The sequence below is a fragment of the Mixophyes fleayi genome, chromosome 3, assembly GCF_038048845.1.
Source record: "Mixophyes fleayi isolate aMixFle1 chromosome 3, aMixFle1.hap1, whole genome shotgun sequence".
Lineage (NCBI taxonomy): Eukaryota > Metazoa > Chordata > Amphibia > Anura > Limnodynastidae > Mixophyes > Mixophyes fleayi.
Genome location: NC_134404.1, coordinates 294,676,559 through 294,699,507, shown reverse-complemented (window position 1 = coordinate 294,699,507; position 22,949 = coordinate 294,676,559). Strand labels below are relative to the sequence as shown.

The 22,949-nt window shown below is 37.8% G+C and overlaps 1 protein-coding gene across 2 annotated transcripts in view; it reads left to right on the top strand.

The window, feature by feature from the left end:
- Positions 1-20,926: 20,926 nt before the first annotated feature.
- NKX2-2 (NK2 homeobox 2) overlaps positions 20,927-22,949 on the top strand; it is an 8,107-nt gene continuing 6,084 nt past the window's right edge. The window contains exons 1-2 of one of the 2 annotated variants that reach the window (XM_075203841.1): positions 20,927-21,656; positions 22,596-22,904. In XM_075203841.1, coding sequence (XP_075059942.1) covers positions 21,395-21,656; positions 22,596-22,904 — 571 coding nt within the window. In that variant the 5' untranslated portion in view covers positions 20,927-21,394. Of the gene's footprint in view, positions 21,657-22,595 lie in introns of both variants that reach the window. The other variant, XM_075203840.1, reaches the window with a different exon arrangement.

The following is a 22,949-nucleotide window of genomic DNA, read 5'->3' as shown; positions in this document are numbered from 1 at the left end:
CTGACCAATTTAAAATCCAATAGAATTTTATTTTGCATGATAATGTCCCTAAGCCCCCTCCTTGAGGTAATGTAAAACATTCTATTGCTACAAATTATAATCTAGCATGATCCCAGTTATGAATATCTTCAAAATGGTTTTCATCACCTCGGATGGTTTACATCAACTCTCTTAGTTTGTGTTCACCTATTGGTAATTCGGGGTGTTTCAAAAAAGATGGACCCGAATTGAAATTGCTAAATCTCTGCAACCACAAACTGCCCACGAATGAAACTCTTACCACTTGAAAGGAGGAAGCATAGAGTTTCAAATGACTACTGCTCTATACCTCTCCTATCGCACCCACAGCCACTAGCCTCAGTCGTTTTAAAGATAGCGACCCTGCAATAAAAGGCATTCTACAGTTCAGCGCAATTGAGGTGCAGCGTGCGTTTCAATTGCATTTTGGCATTGATCCGCCAATGTCAAAAAGCATTCGTCATTGGTTCCGAAACAGAGGAAACAGGCTGTTTATGTAAGAGGAAGAGAACAGGGCAAACACGCACTTCAGAGGAAAACTTGAGAAATATAAGAGAGTTTTCTGCATAGCTGGCCCCTAAGATCTCCAGATGTTACATCCACGGCAGAGCTGAATTCAGTGGAAGAAGACACCCTAAAGGGCGTTTAGGATTAATTCAACTATTGTCTCGATGTTGTCCATACAGCAGGTGAAAGGCACATAGAGCATTTATAGAATGGTTAGTAAAATTTGACAACTCTTTAAACTGTTTGTAACTCTTTGTGTAACTGTAACATGTTCCCATTGTTTAATATATTGCTTTGAAATTGGGTCCATCTTTTTGAAACACCCTGTATATTCCTTGGCAAGTGTTTCTAAGTGTTTCTATGGGCATCCGTTTCACCCTATTATAAGCCGGGTTTCCCCTTTTTTAGAATCATATCTATATCTCACAACACCTCTATACAAAGATGCCCTCATTGAAACAGATGCTTGTTAAGCAAAGAAACTGAACAGTTACTAAGTCAATATAATTGATAAAATAATGTGTCAGTGCCTGAAGACCATATTAAAGAATAATAAAATAATACAAGAAGTTGACTTTCATGCTCACCTAAATAAAGTGTGGTCTCTACACTTCATTTGGTGAGCATAGAAGTCAACTTCTATGACTGAAAGAAAATGTGTAGAATCTGTAATGTAAGAAGGTAAGGCTGTAACTAGCAGTTGGAGATAAGTGCAAAAGCTTATTTCTAGGAGCACTTAGACCAAACTATAAAACACAGAAACTGATTTCCCCTCACTGTCTTCATTAATTTAAGACTTAAATTATGCTAAAGGGAGCAGTAAAAGAAACACAGAATATTTGAAATTAATAAATGGGGTAGTCCTAAAGAGATTGTGAGTTGAGCATAGAAATGTGAGGTTTCACTCTTTTCACCATTCGCACTTGTAAGTGTATCCCCAAACCTGCAACACTAGGCACAGATTGAGTTCTTGGGTGCAGTTTAAAGGACTGCAAAGCTAGCGTACACCTTGAAATATGCTTAGCAGGCACACTAGCACAAATAAAGAAGGAGCACAGGTCTGTACATTTTGTGGTTAATAAATAAGCCTTTGAGAAGAAAATAATATGTATCTGATGTGTATAAAAACTATACAGCTTGGAGGTACGCTCTTTGAATTAGCAAACCATTTCTGAGACAACACTATGGAATGAGTTTTTTAATTAAAAGAAAAACATGTCTTGGTGTTGAAAATCTAAAGCTGTAAATTTAAATCTCAAACAGAAATTATTACATATAATCAATATTAAAAATACAACATTGCTCCGTGGAAAGCTGACCTCACTCCACTGCAGCTCTATCAAAGTACCCCTACCACTACCTACCCCTTACCTCCTCCCCTGTCTTCTCTGCTTGATTTTCCGCCTCTCTTGAATGCTAGTTCACTGAACATGGCTCTCTCTACCACCTGCCTCTTTGCCCTCTGACAGATATGTCTTTGTTCTAATTGTGTCTAACATATATTGACTTATCTAGTACTGATTTTTACTGATGCTATTGTTTCTCTTGCCCCTTATTTGTTTGTATTTTGCAGATGTTATTGAATCAAACTCATAAAGAAAGGATTGTTGCTACTGCATCTAGAAAGAGAATGAATGGTAAGACAAAAATATAGAGAAGAAACATTTATATGCTATGAAAAGCCAAACAAGACACATCCAGAGAGTTAAGGAGGGTTTTATCTCTCAAAGCTGACAGAAGGATCTTCAGTCAATGCAGAAGATATAAGTGATAAAAGAAAATACACTATTTCTAGACATCTACAGCAGTGATGCACAACACAGGGAAAATTTTTGCAGCCTTGTGAAAGCAGGACAGATACAGGGAGACCCTAGATGCCAGGACAGAAATATTTATTTTCTTCAACATTTTTCCATCTATGACACATACCTAAATATCTGGCTATTGACACCTTCTTCCACATTCCCATCTTTTGAGCCTTTTCAGCTTTAATTCATCATTAATGAGGCCATCTACAATTTTTTGTTATATTCTTTAAATCAAAGTCCATAGTTTCAACTTGCTTTCTCTTCATGAAATGAATTGATACATAATTGTCAATCATTTTACTACACATATGAGAAAGAAAGCATTTCATAAATGCATAAAAAAACAAACACAAACAAATATCAAGATATATCTTAAAATATTTGTGTCTTTGGCATTCCTAAATAACCAAAATGCATGATGCATCTTGATATAATTTTTTAAAATATTTTACAATGTGTTCAGCATAATCAAATATCCCTTTTAAATTATCATGTGTATTGCACAGCATTCCTTTTCAATTGGGGCACACACTTCCCATTTACAAGTCAGCATAGAGTCTAAATCATTTCTGTTTTGCAGGGTCACAGTTCTAATGTCAGACATTTCCACAGTGATATTGTTATAGCAGTTTCATTGCTAACCTTCTCTAGTATTCTGTATAATAATCTAACTTACCTATCAATTTCAAATAGGTCTCTCATACCTCATCCTACCATTAGGAAGCGAATTAGCGTGTCTAATTGCTGTAAGTATATTTCCTAAATAGCAGCTTGCTGTCTATTAGTAACCGTAGGTAAGCTTTTGCTCACACACATAATAGTATCCCTAATAATTGCTTATTGCTTGCACTAAATAAACATCTTTCAAATTGCAAGGTCTTATTATAAAATGTAGCATTTACATAGGTCTCTATAGAGCCCTTACTATGACATTTCCAATTGTTTACAAAGCAAGCTAAGACAGAAATAGTGGCTATTCATAGACACACAGTTTTGTTCACATCTTCAGTTCTAGTCCATGTTCGCTTTTCCAGCCCACCTGCTGCTTCTCAAAAGTTTCTGAAAACATGTCAGGTTGCTTACCCTAAAAGAGTACTGGTTAAATTCTGTCCAAGTGAACAGGATAAGGCTCATTGGTATACCTCCTAGAATGGTAATGGTGAGCCCATATCTAACAGTTAGTTTTGATAAAGGTTTTGTAATATCAATGCAGGGTAGTTAGATATGAGTTGAAAGAAAACAATGGTAACAGTGAGCTACAAAGCCTCAATTTCACTGTTGTGGCAAATCCTTTTGATAATTTGTTGTAGATTCACTTTACTGCTAAACATCAAAGGCCACAGCAACTTTGGTGGAGATGGGAAATTTGTTATGTTCTCTGTGAAATATACATTTTATAAGGGTTTTGCCATAATTCATAATCAGTTCATTAGTCTGTGGAAGATTAAGGCTTCAAAATTAGTGCAACACTTTGATTGGTGGTGGATCTCATTCTCATGAGTACATGTGGGAGTGCATCACTTTACTTAAGACTTGTTTCTGCACAAATTTTAACAAACTTGTTTTTCAAGATACCATTCTGTCTCTATACTGATCTGAAGCCTGTGGATAGTAAGGACAATGTGATTTCTGTTTTATTTGGCAAAATGGGTGCCTCAGTGTGAGTTGATGATCAAAGGTATCCAAAAGCCTGGAATAAAATCTTTAAACAACTTTATGCTTAAGTTATGGTATCTGCCTTTGCACATGGGTAAACTTCAACCCAATCAGAGTACATACAAATAATTACAAGTACTTATTTAAAAGTGCAACACTTCTTCATTTGAATAAAAGTAACTTGACTATTACCACAGGTGTCACTAAAAGGTGAGTGTGACAAAATATCAGACTGTAATATACAACCATAGCATCTCCATATAGCCTTTTTCAGATTAAAGGGCTTTACATTGAAGCCTAGCAAGTTAATCTAAAGTAACAATGGGAGAGAATGATTCTTTCACTAAAATCAGCTGTGGATTATCTGGTGCAGTATGTGATATAGCTGTGAAGGACCATTAGCCACATTTTTACAACTTGGCCTGAGAACTGATCTGCTTGGCCTGGCTAGCATTTTGTTCAATGAAAGTAATAATGGCTTAAGATACATTGACTCTGTGATACTGTCTGGACTCCTGTGGGATCTGGAGACATCCTGGGTGCTGATTTCATTGTTCCATATTATTGTCCTAGCTATTGAGTTACAGTTGTGTTTGTGCACTTAGTACACGTGCCTTAATGACTCAGGCACAGTGAGTTTCCGCAAATTGTAGCAGCAATCAAAAAAGATGGCACAGTCAGAATATGTCTTGATCCAGTGCATCTCAGGACGGAACTCTTGCAGTCTCATTACCCTCTAATGACTCTAGCAAAGGTAATTGCTGATGTGCCTTCAGACAAGGTTTTCAACACCCATGATGCTAAATGCGAAATGCAGATTCTGGCAGGATGCTGAATCATCCTTGCTCACCACTTTCATGATCCTCATTGGGAGGCATGCATCCCTATGCATGCCCTATGTCCTTTCCTGTACAATGAAGTGTTTTGAAGGAGCATGTAATAGCTCTATGCTGGCTACCCATGCAAAATCACATTTAACGATATCCTAGTCTACGGGTGTCTTCGCAAGACCATGATGTGTCTACATCATGTCCTGGAGAGGGTACATATGATGGAACTAAAGATAAATCCCAACAAATTTCGCTCCAGGGTATCAGAATTCCCTTATGTCGGTTAAACCTGAACCAGGGAAAAATTCAGGTATCTGTGAGAGGAAAAGCTTAGATTACAGCTATTCTTGGGTATGGCTACCTGTGCAAATCTCTCCCTCATTTCAACTAAGTGACAGTACCCCTAGGACAGTTACAACTCCAAGATGCAGAACAGGTACTGGCAGGATAACCACAGTGCAGTGACATATTAATCAACCAACCCATTTTACACTACTTCAATGTACTCCAACCTGTTGTGTTGTCTGCAGAAGCAGATGGGTTAGGTGCAATCTGTTTTCAACAAGGCAACCCTGTCACATTTGCCTCCAGGACTCTGACCGAGAGTGAATACAAATACGCACAAACAGAGAAAGAGTTTATAGCTTTTGTGTTTGTCTGCAACAAACTTTACAACTTAATTGAGGTTATGAAAATCATCATCAGCCTTTTGTAACCATTGTGTGGAAGTCTCTCCATACCACTTCTTCCCAAGTACAGAAAATGATGTTGAAGCTACAAAGATATAATTTGGATATGATTTACAAGCACGGCAAAGAACTATTTGCTCACCTACCTTTATCTGACGACACGGTTCATGAATTTGATGTTATGGTTGTGCAGGTCTTTTCCTCCAACAGGATTGCTGAACTCAAGATAGAAATCCTGGCTGATGATCTGTGTCAATGTTTATCACATACTTTATTACAAGGTTGGCTATCATCTTCTAGATAAATCCGGCAAGACCTGCGTTCCTTCTTCATCATAAGGGATGAGCTTACCCTTTCTGATGGGATCTTTCTGGTAGGACAGAACTGTACCCAACAGTTATATCATTCTGGACTTGAAGCTACCAAACGTAGAGCTTGTGAATAACTTTCTGGTCTACAATGTATAGTGATATTGAAAGGACAGTGGCTACGTGAGCACCATATAATGCACTCAAAGCTCATCAACCTAAGAAACCACTGCACCTTCATGACAATACAGACTTTCCGTGGTATATAACTGCTGATTACATCTTTGAATGGCGGGATAAACACAGTCAAACGGCCTGGCTGAAAGGCCAGTACACTCAGCCATACACTTGCTTGAAAAATGTTCATATGATGTCATAGACATCTTGCAGCATTACTCAATATAAGAAATACACCAGGAGGTGGTCTACCATCACCAACTGAGCAGTTGTTGTTCAGGCATACCAGAAAAGTAATTCCTATAACAAACCATCATTTACTTCATAGGGATGAAACTCGGGTACCCGATTCACTAACTAGGATGCGAGTGTGTGGCTAATCCCATTTTGATAAAACAGCACATTGACTTGTTTCATTTATCCTGATCAGACTGTCCATATGCAAATCGCATGTGGGTATGAAAGGTTAGCCACTGTTCAAAGAGCGACCATCCAATCTAACTGTTGTGTGGTACAAGCTAGTAGTAACTCTTACAAATAGAACAGACACCTGTTATGTGTGCCTGAACCTCTTCTATATGTAATCCGATTATAACCTCCCCTTCTACCAATCCTGGTCCACTTGAAGTCACAGGCAAAGAACTTCAAGTCATAGCTTCAGATTCAAGAATGTTCTCAGACCTAATTAAAGCTCATCAAAATACCGTTCTTCATCAAACACCACCATCATCACAACATCTGGCAGGGTACTAAGACTAACCCAAAGTTAAACACAACTTATACTTCACCACTTCCCTACTTGTTTATACCCTTTTATCAAACTGCCCCATCTACTAGTTATTTCCGTTAGGGAGGGATGTAGAACTGACTTAATGGGGAGGGATCAAGTATCTTGTCAGTTATTACTGTTTGTACTTTTTACTGAGTAAATGTGTTTTACGTCGCTCTTCCGAATTTGTATCCAGTTTTTATTAGCACCAACCCTCAAATTGGCTGTCACAGTGAATAGGTATTATTAAAGTAATTCTATCGTTTTAAAATAAGCATTGCCCAATCAATTGTATGTGTGTCCAAAGCACAAAGTGATTTATTTTAGCAGATGTAAATAGTAAACAATTCAATACATTATTATATCATGATAAAGTACAGTACAGCACAGCCAATACCAAAAGATAATACATACCAAATGCAATCGCTTGCGCACGCTGCGCCCCCACGGGACCCGATGGACAATATTCTGTTTAGAATATTGTGTCAGAGTTGACTGAGGCCCCAGTGAGATGCAGCTAATATATATACAGTCAGTGTTTCATTGTGAACAATAGAGATGTCGTAGATTGTTTCTATAGGTCCAGACGTTGGGTGGGTCCAGGCCAGACAGGTAATAGGTTGATTCAATCTAAGGAATCCAAAGGTGGGGGTCTTCTCTCCAGGGGGTCTGCTCCTTTTCATAGCCAGTATCATACAAAGGTTTACTCTCTAATATCAATAACTCAAGTATGCAATGTGCGATCTCTTCGCCGACTGTACCGGACAGCTGCTGATGATTAGGGCTTCAATATGATATCAGGCATGACACCTTTACTATTACCTAAACCTTTAATAACACTACAATGTACATATAATCACTATATATATATATATATATATATATATATATATATATATATAGACTAATAATAAACCAAATACTATCTGCTCCTGAATTACAGTGTAACAGAACCAATATGAATTGTATAAATAACTAACTGTTGTAATGCGAGTGTGTGCGTGTGTATTTTACCGCGCGATCGCATCACGCCACGTGTTACGTGGCGTACGCTTCGCATACGCACGGCAAACCAATATTAAACCAATATACTTTCGTTCATCCAATTATACGACTTTGACAGTATAGAAAAGAAAGCAGAGCACAGGTAAACCATCATGAAATAAGCTAACATAAGTGGTATACAGAATTGCTGGATTTAGAAAAAGAGACCTAGAAATTAACCTATAAGTATCCTTACCTGGTTTATTTATAGAAAGTATAGGGATGTTATTCTCAAACGGTCCAACATTACAGGCATAATACCCTCCTCAGCTTCGAGAGTCAAAGGTTTTTGTGGGGCTTTAGATAATGTGAGAATTCAACCAAATTTTAACATGTTGTGTTGTGTTGTAAAATATGACTTAATTCAATTGCGTATTCTAACCACAAACAAGGTGACTTGTTGTACAGCTGGAACAGGATGGTCTTACAAAACAGCCAGTAGCATATGTTCATTGTATATAGGCACAGTTAAATATCTTTCATCCATGGAACAGAAAATAGTAGTCTAGTTTGGATAGTACACCTATTTCTAGGAGGTTAACAGGAGATGTGGGACTTAATAAGAAAGTGTGGCAATCAGAGATGGGTCCAATGGCCACAGAGAGCGGTTGAGAAATAGGATGGATTACCAGCTAAACAGATACAATACAGCCGTGATAGTTTCAGAAAAGTGGAACAGAAGGAAATTCAAATGATTCCAATACACACTTAGAGGCTCCTTTGTCTATCAAATATTCTACCACTTTTCCTATATAGTTGGGACACTGTACCCAGAAAGTAGGCATGGGGATAAAAAAATAAAATTAAAAAGAAATTTACCCTAGTCTCTCTCTCTCGTTCTCTCTCTCCCCGTGTGTGTGTGTGTGTGTGTGTGTGTGTGTGTGTGTGTGTGTGTGTGTGTATGTTAGGAAATTCAGACTGTAAGCTCCAATGGGGCAGGGACTGAGGTGAGTTCTCTGTACAGAGCTGGGGAATTAGTGGTGCTATATAAATAGCTGATGATGGTGATGATATATCCCTATTTCTGTCCATATAACTAAGCCTGTAATAAAAAAATGCATGTATTTGGTATCCCTGTCCTCAGAAGAACATGGCAAATATGAAACTTTCTGGGATTTATCTGATTATGTAAAAGAAACAGTGGAAAAAATAAAGCAAATGTATATTTATTTATGATTTTTGTCTGGTTCACTGGTTTGATGTTAAATAAGAACCTATCAATTTTACTACATTACTAAAAAAAAATGCTATATTTTACAAAAAAGCACATGCAATTTGCATGCATGAGAAATGAAAAAGTAATTACCAGTGAAATGGGCCTAGTCATGCCTTAAATATGTGCAGAAAAAATGTCACATTTACATGTTTATTTAAGATATGTGCAACTGAAAATAAACACATAACTTCATCTGCATGAATATACATTTAAAGTGCAGGAAGATGCGCATCAACCTGATGATGACGACTGATGTATTACTGTGTCTTTAAAAAATAAATAAAGCCTGCCCATTTACCTCCTGAAACAAAAAATGATCTAAGCACCAGCGCTCATAGCCTTAGCCCACACAATAACAGCGAAACCCGTAGCATGGGGCATCCCGTGTCATAGTAGAACACAGCGCCAACCTACTCAGCAGGGAACTGAATTCCCTATTGGGTTTGTAAAAAAAGAATGAGGATCATCTCCATTAAAAATCATCCCCATGCTGATAGCACTGGGACTCCTCTAAGCACCTCTCTATTATGGGCGTTGGGTAATAAACTATAAAAGGCAGAAAGTAGCATTTCTACATGTAGCACACATTATAGGAAATATATCTTTTATTTTAAATAAATAGTCCCACAATCCCTTAACTACCACTTTATTAATCACCTAGTTCCAAAGATAACCTCTTCTTTATTCCTTGTATTACAAAGATAGAAAGAAAAAACATGTGAACAACGGTGAACTGCTCGTTGCAGAGCCCCGACGCAAATTAAAGGCCTGTCCTTGATTACACAATCAGAGCGCTGGATTGTTTAGAGTGAAAGTCACTCTGATTTGTTAGTTGTGGGCAGCCCCAGGCGAAGTCCCAATAAAATTAATTATAACAATTAGGTTAATTGATACATTTTATGAATGAATCGCTTTGATACAATAAAGATCATTCATAACCCTCATGGGGTCTCTATGCTAAGAGCCAATCAGAGTGGCTTTCTGCAGAGCTGTTTCGAGAAAATAGAGGAATGAAGTAAAGTGAATCTTAGGGAATCTAGACTGTAAGCTCCAATGGAGCAGGGACTAATGTGAGTGATTCCATAGAATAGCAGCTGAGCATGCCCAAGAAGGCTGCCTCACCCTCTGCATCAACGTAAAGTGCTTTAAGTTCTACTGGGTGAATGGCATTAAAGATTTATAATTACAGAAACATTAAAATTTGTCAAAAGTATTAATAGAATTAAAGAAGGCAGTATTTATACAAATGAGAGGGTTTTTAGGACAATGAAGGAGGAAGACTGAAAGGTAACATAGCGAAGATCTTTTTACAGAAAGAATGATAGACACAAGGAATAGTCCCTGTAGTTGTGGTGAGGACTCATTCAGTAAAAGAATTCCAGAATCCATAGGGTACACAAATAGCTATTATTAAGGATTAGATATATAATATTAAGAAAAGAACTCCAAAAAAAACACACATACAAAACCAAAAGAAAATTAAAGAGATGGATAGATTGATAGACATTATCGTACCCAAAATGTCATAAAATTTTAGAAATAGGTCATGTCAGTATGGTGGTAAAAATATAAGTTAACAAAGGATATAAAATGAATCTCCACATGTACAACAGAAGTGAAAATAAACTACAAACATATACAACATTAAAATCACTGACAAGTGAAGTGAATAACATTGATTATCTTGTTATAATGACACCTGTTAAGGGGTGGGATATATTAGGCAGCAAGTGAACAGTCAATTCTTGAAGTTGATGAGTTGGAAGCAGGAAAAATGGGCAATTGTAAGGATCTGTGTGACTTTGACATGGGCCAAATTTTGGTGACTAGACAACTGAGTCTGAGTAGCTCCAAAATGGTAGGTCTTGTGGGGTGTTCCTGGTATGCAGCTGTTAGTATCTACCAAAAGTGGTCCAAGGAAGGACAACCAGTGAACCGGTAACCGGGTCATGGGCTTCCAAGGCTCATTGATGCACATGGGGAGCGAAGGCTAGCCTGTCTGGTCCAATCCCACAAAAGTGCTGCTGTAGCACAAATTGCTGAAAAAGGTAATGCTGGCTATGATAGAAAGGTGTCAGAACACACAGTGCATCGCAACTTGCTGCGTATGGGGCTGCATAGCTGCAAACCAGTCAGAGTGCACATGCTGATCCCTGTCCATCGCCGAATGCGCCTGCAATAAGCATGTGACCGCCAGAACTGGACCATGGAGCAACAGAAAAAGGTGGCTTGGTCTGATGAATCACAGTTTCTTTTACTTCATGTGGATGACTGGGTGTTTATGTGTCATTTACCTGGGGAACAGATGGCACCAGGATGCACTGTGTGAAGAAAGCAAGTCGGCAGAGGCAGTGTGATGCTCTAGGCCAGGGGTGTCCAACCTTTTAGCTTCCCTGGGCCACATTGGAAGACGACGAGTTGGTTTGGGCTGCACATAAAATACACTAACACTAACGATAGCTGATCATCCAAAAAACCATAGAAAACATAGTTAACATATTAAACTTACTTGGAAATGAAGTTAGTAAGAGTTAGGAAACCTGTTGAAGAATCATGATTAAAGCAGTAATCCCATTACCAGCTGCAAGTTAACTTACCTGCATCTGCCCCTTAGTGGGGTTCGGGGAATTAAATGCCCAAACCTTTTTTTTCTCTTTCTGCAACCATGAATGATTTTTTTTATTGACCAGTTTGAAATGGTCACCGATATAGGTAGCATCAGGAGGACTAATAGAAATCTACAGAGATTTAAAGGTGGCAGGAAAAATGGCTCATGGAGCAGCCTCCGATGAGGATAACAGTGGGTGATATTTTCACCCTACTCAGCACTGCACATTTATAATGGTTTAAAATATTAAAAATACAATCATCTCTTAATATTTATATTAGATACATACAGAGAACATAGCTAGTTCATAATTGCATGGCGCCAGCTGATGTGACCGCAAGGTAAGTATTTTCTTTTTTTTTTTGCAGGATTTTTTTTTCCATTAACAGCACTGCCCCCTTGCCATAACCAAAACTCCTGCTGGGCCACATTTACAGGCAGGCGGACCGTGGGTTGGACAACCCTGCTCTAGACCATGTTCTGCTGGGAAACCTTGGGGTCTGGCATTCATTGGGATGTTACTTTGACATGTACCACCTACCTAAACATTGTTGCAAACCAGGTACACCACTTTATGGCAACAGTATTTCCTGATTGCAGTAGGCTCTTTCAGCAGGATAATATGCCCTGCCACACTGCAAAAACTGTTCAGGAATAGTTTGAGGAATATGACAAAGAGTTCAAGGTGTTGACTTGTCCTCCAAATTTCCCAGATCTCAATCTGATTGACCATCTGTGAGATGTGCTGGGGGGAAAAACAGAGCTATGGAGACCCCACTTTGCAACTTACAAACTAATGGATCTGCTGCTAAAGTCTTGGTACCACAGGACACCTTCAGAGGTCTTGTGGAGTACATTCCTCATGGGTCAGAGCTGTTTTGGCTGGGAGAGGGACCTACACAATATTAGGCAGGTGGTTTTAATGTTGTAGCTGAACTATGCATGAAACATAGAACAAAGCCTTATGCACAGTTGAACGCAATTTCTGTCTAAAGCCTAAAAAGCAAATATGCTGCTCTGCATGAGGCTAACAGAATGTTTTCCAAATTGTGTTTTAGCCAATGGACATGGCTTTGCATAATCCTGTTGTAGGCTGAGTGCAGCATTCATTCCTCGGCTCCAAGTTACAGACCTGATATTCTGCTCATACCAACTTGTCACTGGAAAATAAAGCATAGGTCTTTATCTACCTAAGTATGTGCTATCAGAGGTCATATCCGCAGATCTAATGTAAACTGTGCATCACACTAAAATATGGTGCTACAGCTGGCTACATAGCCTTATTAAAGCTTGACTACCCAGATATTTATTACAGGCGATCCACAACTAAAGAATCCATATCACAGCTATTTAGCATGAGACGTGTAACTATCCTTACATTTAGCATTAAACATAATAATAAGCACAGAGGCAAGCACAACTACTAGAAAACAAAGACAGGTATATGCCAGATGAAAGCTATCAAGAAAAAAGGGTGTTTGCGCTTACGACCAATTTATTACCGATGAACATATGGCCAATATTTTGTCTCACGTCACTGGGAAGAAAAACAAACAGATCCGGCAATTTAAGAGAGTGGGGGTGGGTGACAGTCAGTCTGCGTGAGGAACTCGGAAAGAGATAGATATGAGCAGAAAGGAGTGTGTGAGAGAGAGAGAATGAGACATGTGGGTCAATTGAAGAGAAGGACAAATGTATTTGCACAGTGAGAGAAGTGTAGCTGAGTATCTGCGCTTCTACCTTGAGTGCAGCATATCAGCTCCCTTATCTGTCTCTACAACTCCTCCTTACTTTAGTTCGGGAAGCTGAAACACATCACTGCCCCAGCTGTTTCCCTACTGGCTCCCTTCTTTCATCCGCCACCAGGTGAGCTGATTTTCATTCTGCTGTCTCTGCTTTGCACTCTAGCTGAAATAAACTCTCACATCTCTATTCTTGAACAGTTGTTTCCACTGAAAGACGGGATTAAAGGGATAAGTTTATTTGCAAGTGCACAAAGAGGCTGCAAATCGTTTGATGTGAGCTGTAGATTGAAAAATAAATATCTGCCATAATTTCATTGACTGCAAGCCGGCACATTTTACTTATAACGTGTTTATGTGACCTGGGTTTTTTAATGCACAATTAATTACATGATTAAATCCTACGTGAACAATTGTGCATTTTCAAGGAAACATTTTTATCAACTCAGGATTTATAACAGGGAAACCTCATCTCTCTGGGGCAGCAGGTGGCTCCACCATTGTAGATGGACTGTATAGTACTCAGATAACGTCGCTTGTTGACCGGTGATTTAGCGGAGCGTTGGAGAAGACAGGTGAAGACTTTCATTATAAATAGCACTAGTGCTGTGCAGATGGCGTGTTGGAGATAACCGCTTAATAAATCAAGTACAACCCTCTGTCAAGTATTTCTGGGTTATTATATGTGATTTTTTTTTTTAAAAAAAAAACAAAATCAGGATCTGGTGGCTTGTTGCATTTTTCTTGAATACATGTTCATATTCTGTAAATACATTTTATTTACCTATGTTTTTGTAGCACCAGCCTTGACCAGGGATAAATAATTTCTTGACGTGCACTGTAGATAAATATTGGCTTCATACCTAATCAGAGATTCCTCCTGCTTTGAGATGTGTGAGGACCAGGTTTGCTCTGCTAAGTCCTGTCTTTCAGGACTGAGAGAGAGGTGATTTGGAGTATTGGGCAATTCCCATTTGAGTCAGTAGAGACCGCTGGAGGATCAGTAATGCTACATCATGCAATGCACATTTCTCATAAACTCCATCTCCACCAAGATAATTTCTTTCCTGTCTTACACCCTTCATTTCTGATGACTTGCAGCATCATTAGCATTATGAATAGCGCATATATTGAACCAAGCTTTTCGTAGGTGCATTCTGTGTATCTTAATTTCCCATAGCAAATCCTGTTTATCCCATGCACAGGAGATCATAACCAATACATTTAAGGTGTGTATCTCTGCATACTTCATTCATGATCACAGCTTGGCTCAAACCCCTAACAAATGTCCTGCAGGGGCTGTTTTGTACCAACCAAATTTAGATAAGGATACGCTTAAAGCATTGTATTTCATTTTGAAAACTAGCATGAAATCGGACCATAAAATGCTGCGCTTTATCGTGCTAGGCTTGAAATGGCTGTTTCCGTAGGGAAAATTACGGTGCTTTTAATCTCCTTGTGATATATTTAATCAATTCTGGAGCAGGGAAGATGAATAAAGCGAAAATGTTTGCCTGAGGGAAGCGACGAGTTTGATTTTCATATTAAACACTCATAATAGACAGCAGATAAAACAAAATGCCTAAGGGCTATGTCATGGTTTGCACGTATGTTTACGCAGCTATACATTAAGCGGGTGCTGCTGTATTCATTAAGGTACCCTGTATTGTGCGCGCACTCCCAAATCTTTGCTACAAATTGGATTTAGCTAAATCCTCCTCTGCAGCCTCAGGGTATCCACATCCTGGAATGTGACTGATACAAAGAAAATCCTTATTTTCTCTACAGTTTATTACCTAGGGTGTTCTTAGGTTTTATCATTCTTTGGTGAAAAAGAAAAAAAAATACTAATTCATATTTTCGTATTTGAGACAAATAATTAGTATCTTGTCACGGAGGATGCCTCAGGTGCAGTGCATTTGGTTTCTATTGATGGAAGATGTAAATGCATAGAGGGTGGCAATAGAAGATTTCTCTTTTAAATATCTATATGTGCCATTTTACATTCTTTTTATTAGGAATCATGGTTTGTATATTGTTAATGCGCCTTGCTATAACTGATTGGAGTAAACACTTACATCGATGAGGATCTGGGTAGCAGTATAAGGTCATGTCCTTTTTCAGACTTATACAAGCCAGCCTTCGAGGGCCACAATCCTGACAAAGATTTATTAATTTCAGTAAATGGTCGCTTAAAGACCTACAATTAATTAATCATCTGTTCTGTGTGGCGTGAGTCAGTTTGTTTGTTTTTTGGGGGGATATTGCATTTATTTAAAATCTAAACATTTACAATTATTCTTGTGAGTGTATTAGTTGTAGTAATATTACCTTGTGATTGTGATACAGTTGAACTTTCTTTTTATTCGTTTTATTTCCATCTGTCAGCTGACAGTTGTTTATATTTTGCTTTGTGCTGATCGCCTTATATTAAAGCGCTTGCTTTCTGTTGACATTATTGTCTTTGGAATAATTGACAGAGCTAAATTGGACAGTGTTTCTCGTCCAAGTTGACTTTAAAGTGTACCAATCCTCAGAGTGTAAAGTAGAGTACCCAGCCCAACAAAGCCTTGTGTCAGCCTCAGTAATCCTCAGCAGTGCGTTAAGGTGTAATGTTTTGTTTGTCTCAAGTGAAAAAAAAAACAATTGCCTGCACCTTGGAACTATTCAAACAATACTCTAATCCACGTGAGGCTTGTTATCTGAACTGTGTCGTGTGATGAGCAGCGTGTCAGTCTTATATGCCATCGTGTATGAGATATAATGATGCTATTGAGCACTTTAATGAATGAAATTACAGTAGCTTTATCAATTCACATCCATTATACTCACATCAAATATTAAAACGATATGTCTGAGGAAGGGACGACAACGCATTGCTCAGCAGCCTGTCACTGTGCCCATTTAGCTGCCATCAAAAAAGGGTGAGTGTTTATTTTGTAGTGCCCACTGTACATTCCAGCTTTTGGATTTTATTTAAGAACTTGCTAGTGTTTTCCAGCATCCCATGAAAATGCATGATATAATGACTTTCATTAAATGAAAATAAACAGTGATGTCGATGCATTTGGATGAGATAATCTTCTGATACAACATGCTCCGAAAAGGGTGTTATAATCCAATTGTCAAGAAGACAGGTCATTATCTAGGAACTTTCACTATATATATATATGAAAAATAATGGTGGGTAAGGGGAATAAAGGTTTTAAGAGAGATTAAGAAATAAAGCCACAGAGAGACAGAGAACAGACTGGCGAGCGAGAGAGGGAGCGGAATATTGGAGAGATGAGGAAAAGAAGAGGTGGAGATGGTGGGAGATAGTAAAAATGAGGGATGAGTGTAAGTGATAGACAGGGTGACAAATGGGTGCTAGGACGAAATGATAACGAGACATGAATGAGGGAGGTTTAAATGACAGATTTTGATGATAAGGAAAAAAAATACGTTTGATATTCAGAAAATATACTAATTTACAAGAACAGAGAATATACAGCTGAAGACAAGTGGATTCCAATGTATGTAACACTCTTCAAACTAACCTAAAAAAGGAATTTAAACTAATAGAGGAGGATTGAACGAAAAAAAGACAGAGCAGATAGGGGAGAGATTTGGAGAGAGAGCGAGAAACCTATTGATTAATAGAAAGGCACCATACTCCAAACTAAAAGACTGATCACTTGTGTTGAAGCTACCTGTAAAAGTAAACAGGTAAATATAGCAGAGAGCACTTGACTTGAAGTGCAACCACTTATCACGGTCACATCGCTTTCCTCCATGCTCACTTGTACAAATAATCCCAATACTCTCACCATCCCCAAACACTAGCCCTCTGCTTCATCTATGTACTCTTTTACTGATGACGTGTTTTTGGCTACTTCACAGACACTGCAAGACTAAAAGATAAATATGTGCCTATTCCACCAACTTGGAATAAGATCTTCAAAAGATGGCAGCAGCAGGGCGCAATGGTAGTTCACTGGATGACATCATTACGCACGTCTGTTCCAGATTATTATATGCCTAATACGCTGCCATATCAATATATATATATATATATATATATATATATATATATATATATATATACATGTACATATATATATATATATATATATATATATATATATAGAGCATCCTCACAAAATAGCCACTATTCCCCAATCTACACATACAAGAGAGATGAGAGCACAAAGAGAAAAAATATTTTATACATAAATAAAATACCTTGATCACTGATTTGAGTCCTACACTCACCTGGGCGCGGTGGCTGATATAAAATACATGCGTTGATCATCATTAACATTGCAGTGTTTTTTTTTTGTTGTTTTTTTTCCTGACTTGTCAATAACAGCAACTAACATTTATAGAAGATAACATTCTGCAACACTGTGATTGTTTACTAAAGAGTTTGTATGAGGCTCAGTCATGTATTTAGATTCATTTTATGTATATACACATCAGCAATCTATTACTCCTGAGGCGTTTGCTACCCAAGGCACATTTGATCCTTTCTCACAAATAGGAACAAATATTTCTAAAATAGTTTAATTATGGTGAGTAATGCAATATATAGGCTACTTACATTATGTTATTATAGTGTGCACGATGCTATTATATAGCGCGCTCGCTCTCTCTCTCTCTCTCTCTGTTTATATATATTTCATCAACATTTCATCATCAACATTTATTTATATAGCGCCAGCAAATTCCATAGCGCTTTACAATTGGAAACAAACAATAATAAGACAATACTGGGTAATACAGACAGACAGAGAGGTGTATATATAAATATATATATATATATATATATATATATATATATATATATATATATATATATAGTTATATATAGATTCATGTGTATTATCTAATTTGGGATTAGAGCGTTCTGAATGTGTAGCACTTTTTTTCTACTGGAGCTCGACCAATGATGGGTTAAATCTGCCAAATACTACACGTAATGAACTAATAAACACAAGAAAATGGGGAAACCAGCTGAACTATTGAAACAAGAAGCTTATCTTAATGTAATGCTATTGTTCTTCTACTGCCATTTGGTGGCTATTGCACACCTATGCACCCACTACACTGTATAGTATAACGGTTCTATTTAGTACATGACTCATCAAATGACATATAATATGATGCTTCGATTTTTTTGGATGGTCATTTTGTCTATTTTCTGTAAAGAGATTTATATTTTCGCAGGCAGGTCTGTTAAACAGATAAATAATGTATTTTTATTTTGGGGGGAAATTGCCTAGGTGTCAAATTAAAACCCCACAAATGCTTAATGCTTGGGGCTTGCATATTTGTAAAAGGCCCTTATCATTTAAATACATTCTTAACGTGTTGGCTTACAAGGTCAAATATGGACCCATTGGTCGTTTAACGTTAGATCCTAGCAGTGTAAATGAATATCTAAATATGGTGTTACTGATGGTCCAACAAGTCCTTGTAGCTGAAAAATATTTACCTATCAGGTGGTCCAAGGGAGCAAACTAAGTTCTATGTAACACATGAAGAGCAACAAATTAATTTGCTTAGTGTTAATGAGACTGGACATCATGTGATCTTCCTGACTGTCAACAACATTTCAACCCCTAATTCTACATCTTAGAAATTATTTTAGGAATAACCCAGGATATTTGATAGAACAACTACACGCATGAGAAGGGCTTCTCAATTTGGGTCGATTTTTACATTTATTTTTCATAATCTACAGTGAAAGCAAAATAGCCTTTGAATATGTTAATTACAACAGTTCAGAAATAGAATTAAAATATCAATATTTGTTTATCTGATATAATATACCAATGGGGTTTTATGCATTAATGTGCAAGGGTTTTTTTTGGGGGGTATTTTACAGATCTGATAGTTTTGATAATACCTCTGTAATATTTTACTTTTTTAAATAAACTAAACTATACATTCATTGATTTAACCATTTAATTGCCAAGTAGACCGTGCATAGTGGCCGGGGAAGGGTTAATGCCGAGGCAGGACTGAGAAATGAATGAAGAGATAGCCCCATTGAAAGAGGTTGAATGCCATGACAACTAGCAACAACCTCAGATTTATCCCAAACAGTTAGAACACATTGTAAGAGGGCGTCAATCATGTATTATTTCGCCACTGAAATAAATGCAAAAACTGAGCCCTGACAAAAGCATCCAACAGGAGCCGGACATTTGTCTACATTTCGCCCATTGTCCGCAGCTTAGCAATCGGTTTGTATTTGTATTTGCCCGGGTCCGACCACCCAGGATGCGCTGGGGGCTCGCTAAAACCCAATGCATTGTCACACACATCACATACTAGATGGGAGGCACAAAGATACTGAAATCAACTGATCAACAATAATCCATTGGCTTTTTTTTCTCCCCTTTGCGTCTCAAAGACTTTTTTTTTCTTGCAGTACAGTTGTGGGAGAAAGTCAGACAACTTCCATAGACCCCCACAACAACTACCCCTCACAGCTTCCTAACTGAGAGTATACAAATCTCCACCCTTAACCTCCTCTCCCTAACCTTATTCCTGGCCTGAGAAAATATAACACGAATACCAAGTCAGGAGACGCTACAGATCACAGCAAAAAAATAACGAAAAACACACAATAGTTGCCTTTGACAATATCACACTTAATTCTTTAATCGAATAACATTAACAATGAACATTAAACTGATACGTAAGGCACAACAAGTAGTATATATATATATATATATATATATATATATATATATATATATATATACACACATATATATGCACTTATATGTTTAATTTACATAACACTACATCTTTTAGATATTGCTAAAACTACAATTTTATTTTTAATTGGCATATAATAACATCACACCAATTTTATCTCGGCCGAATTTGCCTTCATTAAAGAAAACAAATTGTTCTAAGTGATGCATTTTCTAATGAGAAACCTGAGTTAATGGATCGGTTTATTTGAAATTGTAACTATATTACAATGTGTCAAGGCAATACAATAGATGTGGTTTACCTTTAACAAAGAACAAATCTCCCATACAAGCCAGGATACAGAATGATTACATTTCTCCACACTTTGGTTTATTTTGCAGCAAAGTCGAATCAATTACTTACTGTTTAATTTATACTACTCATCCTTAAGCCCCAACCACAATATTGACCTAAGCGGTTTACATAAGTTGGTCTCTTGCCATTTCAAAAGCATCTTGTTTAGGTAACAGCCAATATCTTGAATAGGTTCTTCTTGCCACTAATCTAGTTTAGCTGTTTCTGTAAATACTCAATATTCTGTCTTGCTGCAAAGCTGCCCTTTTCCTACAGCTGCAAAGAATAAGGATGAGCGCAGAGAGCTAGCGACAGAGACAGAGAGGGAGACAATTTGTTTAAACGTGGTCTCAAGTGTGGAGAATATCAGCTACTTGGAGGTCCTTTGTATGTAAATACTATGTAAAAAGGCCCTCCCCATCTTTGTAATTAATTGACACGTTATACCACTCATCATGTGCTGAAGCACCAATGGTAAAGGCGCCGATCTCCCCAAAACCCACAATTTCACATCTGCAAACACTGTCTTCATCCACTTGACTCCCAAGACCCGCCCACACGTGGCCAAGCTTTCGCGATTTTAATGTACTTTTTCTCCTCTCCGCAGGTTCATGTGTGGAGACCAACCTTATATGGACTGATCACTCCAGCAATGGCTTATTTTTTTCAGGCAGCAGGCAACAGCTCAGTGTGCTTAAGCCAGACCCTGAAGTAAGCGCACTTTGGCATTTTTCCTGGAGTTACAAACTATTTCAGAGGACACACTCTGATATCACTCTCCTGCTGTAGATACATACAACGTTACAACCGGTGCCTGTGATTCCTTCTCTGCGTGCTGTTACTGTTGCTGATATTGTTGTTGCTGCTGCTGCTGCTGCTGTTGTGTTGGGGATTTTTTTTTCCCACTATCCCTTTTCTGTTGCAAAGAGGATTGTCATTACTGGTGTTTCAAGTTTGCTGCAGCCATTTGAGTAAAACATGTCTTCTATAACCAACACAAAGACGGGGTTTTCTGTCAAGGACATTTTAGACCTGCCTGATACCAATGATGAAGAAGGATCCATTGCTGAAGGGGCGGATGAAGACGCCGAAACGACTGAGCCCCCCAAAAAATCTGGAGCTTTAGGGCAAAGTACCATAGACACTGTGCAAGGTCTGCCTTTGAAAAACCCATTCTATGACAATAGCGATAATCCCTATACACGGTGGCTCGCCACTACTGAGAGCATTCAATATTCCTGTAAGTACCTGGCATTTAGTTGTATCCTACACTGGGGTTGTTTTCTTAGCAGTGTTATATGATATGCATTGACCAGCTGAGGGTCTGTATTTTATAAAACAGCAAGAGGCAAAAAAAATGGAATTATTTTGTATAGAGACAGCCAGTTACCATAAACGCCATATTTCCCTGTTATCTCTTCAATTTCCAGAAGAAAACAAAAATAAGCGATAAACACCACTTTCTACTATACAAGCTGACACAATTCTCCAAACAGAGAGATCTTTGTGTGGACTTGGAAGATCAGACTTTTTGGCAGTATAAAAAGTCTACACGAGGCTAGGGGCTGTGCTCATCAATGAAGGAATTGTTGATTATTCTTTAATAATCAATCCACGTATCTTGGACAGAAATAGTCCCTGTAGTCAGTGAGAACAACGTCTAAACTTCACACAATCTACTAGTTTTTCTTATCGTTTTCATATCCTTCTTGAAGCCTGGGACATGAAGCTATTATACTTAGGATATGGGTCAAATGTCCTCTCATAGATAGATATATAGATATGATGGAGATAATTCAGATTATGTAGTTACATTGATTTATGTAGTAGTATGTAAATGTTTTCCATAATAGAATATATATATATATATATATATAGATAGATAAATATAGACATATATATCTATATATATATATCTATATATCTATATATCTATATATATATATATATATATATATATATATATATATATATATATATAATAGATACAGGTATATATATATATATATATATATATATATATATATATATATATATATATATACCTATATCTATCTATAGATATTTATATTATAATATAATGTAGAGGTCTACATCGTGTGTATACATTCTTTGCTACGTTTATTGTTATTACTTAGTTATCACATCCTCTTTTCTCCCTGTCATGGACTTTCTGCAGTACATGGGTTTGCATCAAGCAATTCCCAGCAGGACTCCTCGCCCAAATCCCCAGAACCTTCTGCTGATGAATCCCCAGACAACGACAAGGAAACTTCAAGCAGCGCGGACTCTGGGAAGAAGAGGAAAAGACGGGTGCTGTTTTCCAAGGCACAGACTTATGAACTGGAAAGGAGATTTAGACAGCAGAGATACCTTTCAGCACCTGAGAGAGAGCACCTTGCCAGCCTGATCCGGCTCACACCCACCCAGGTGAAGATCTGGTTCCAGAACCACAGGTACAAGATGAAGAGGGCTCGGGCAGAGAAAGGTATGGAAGTCACTCCTCTTCCCTCCCCTAGACGGGTGGCAGTAC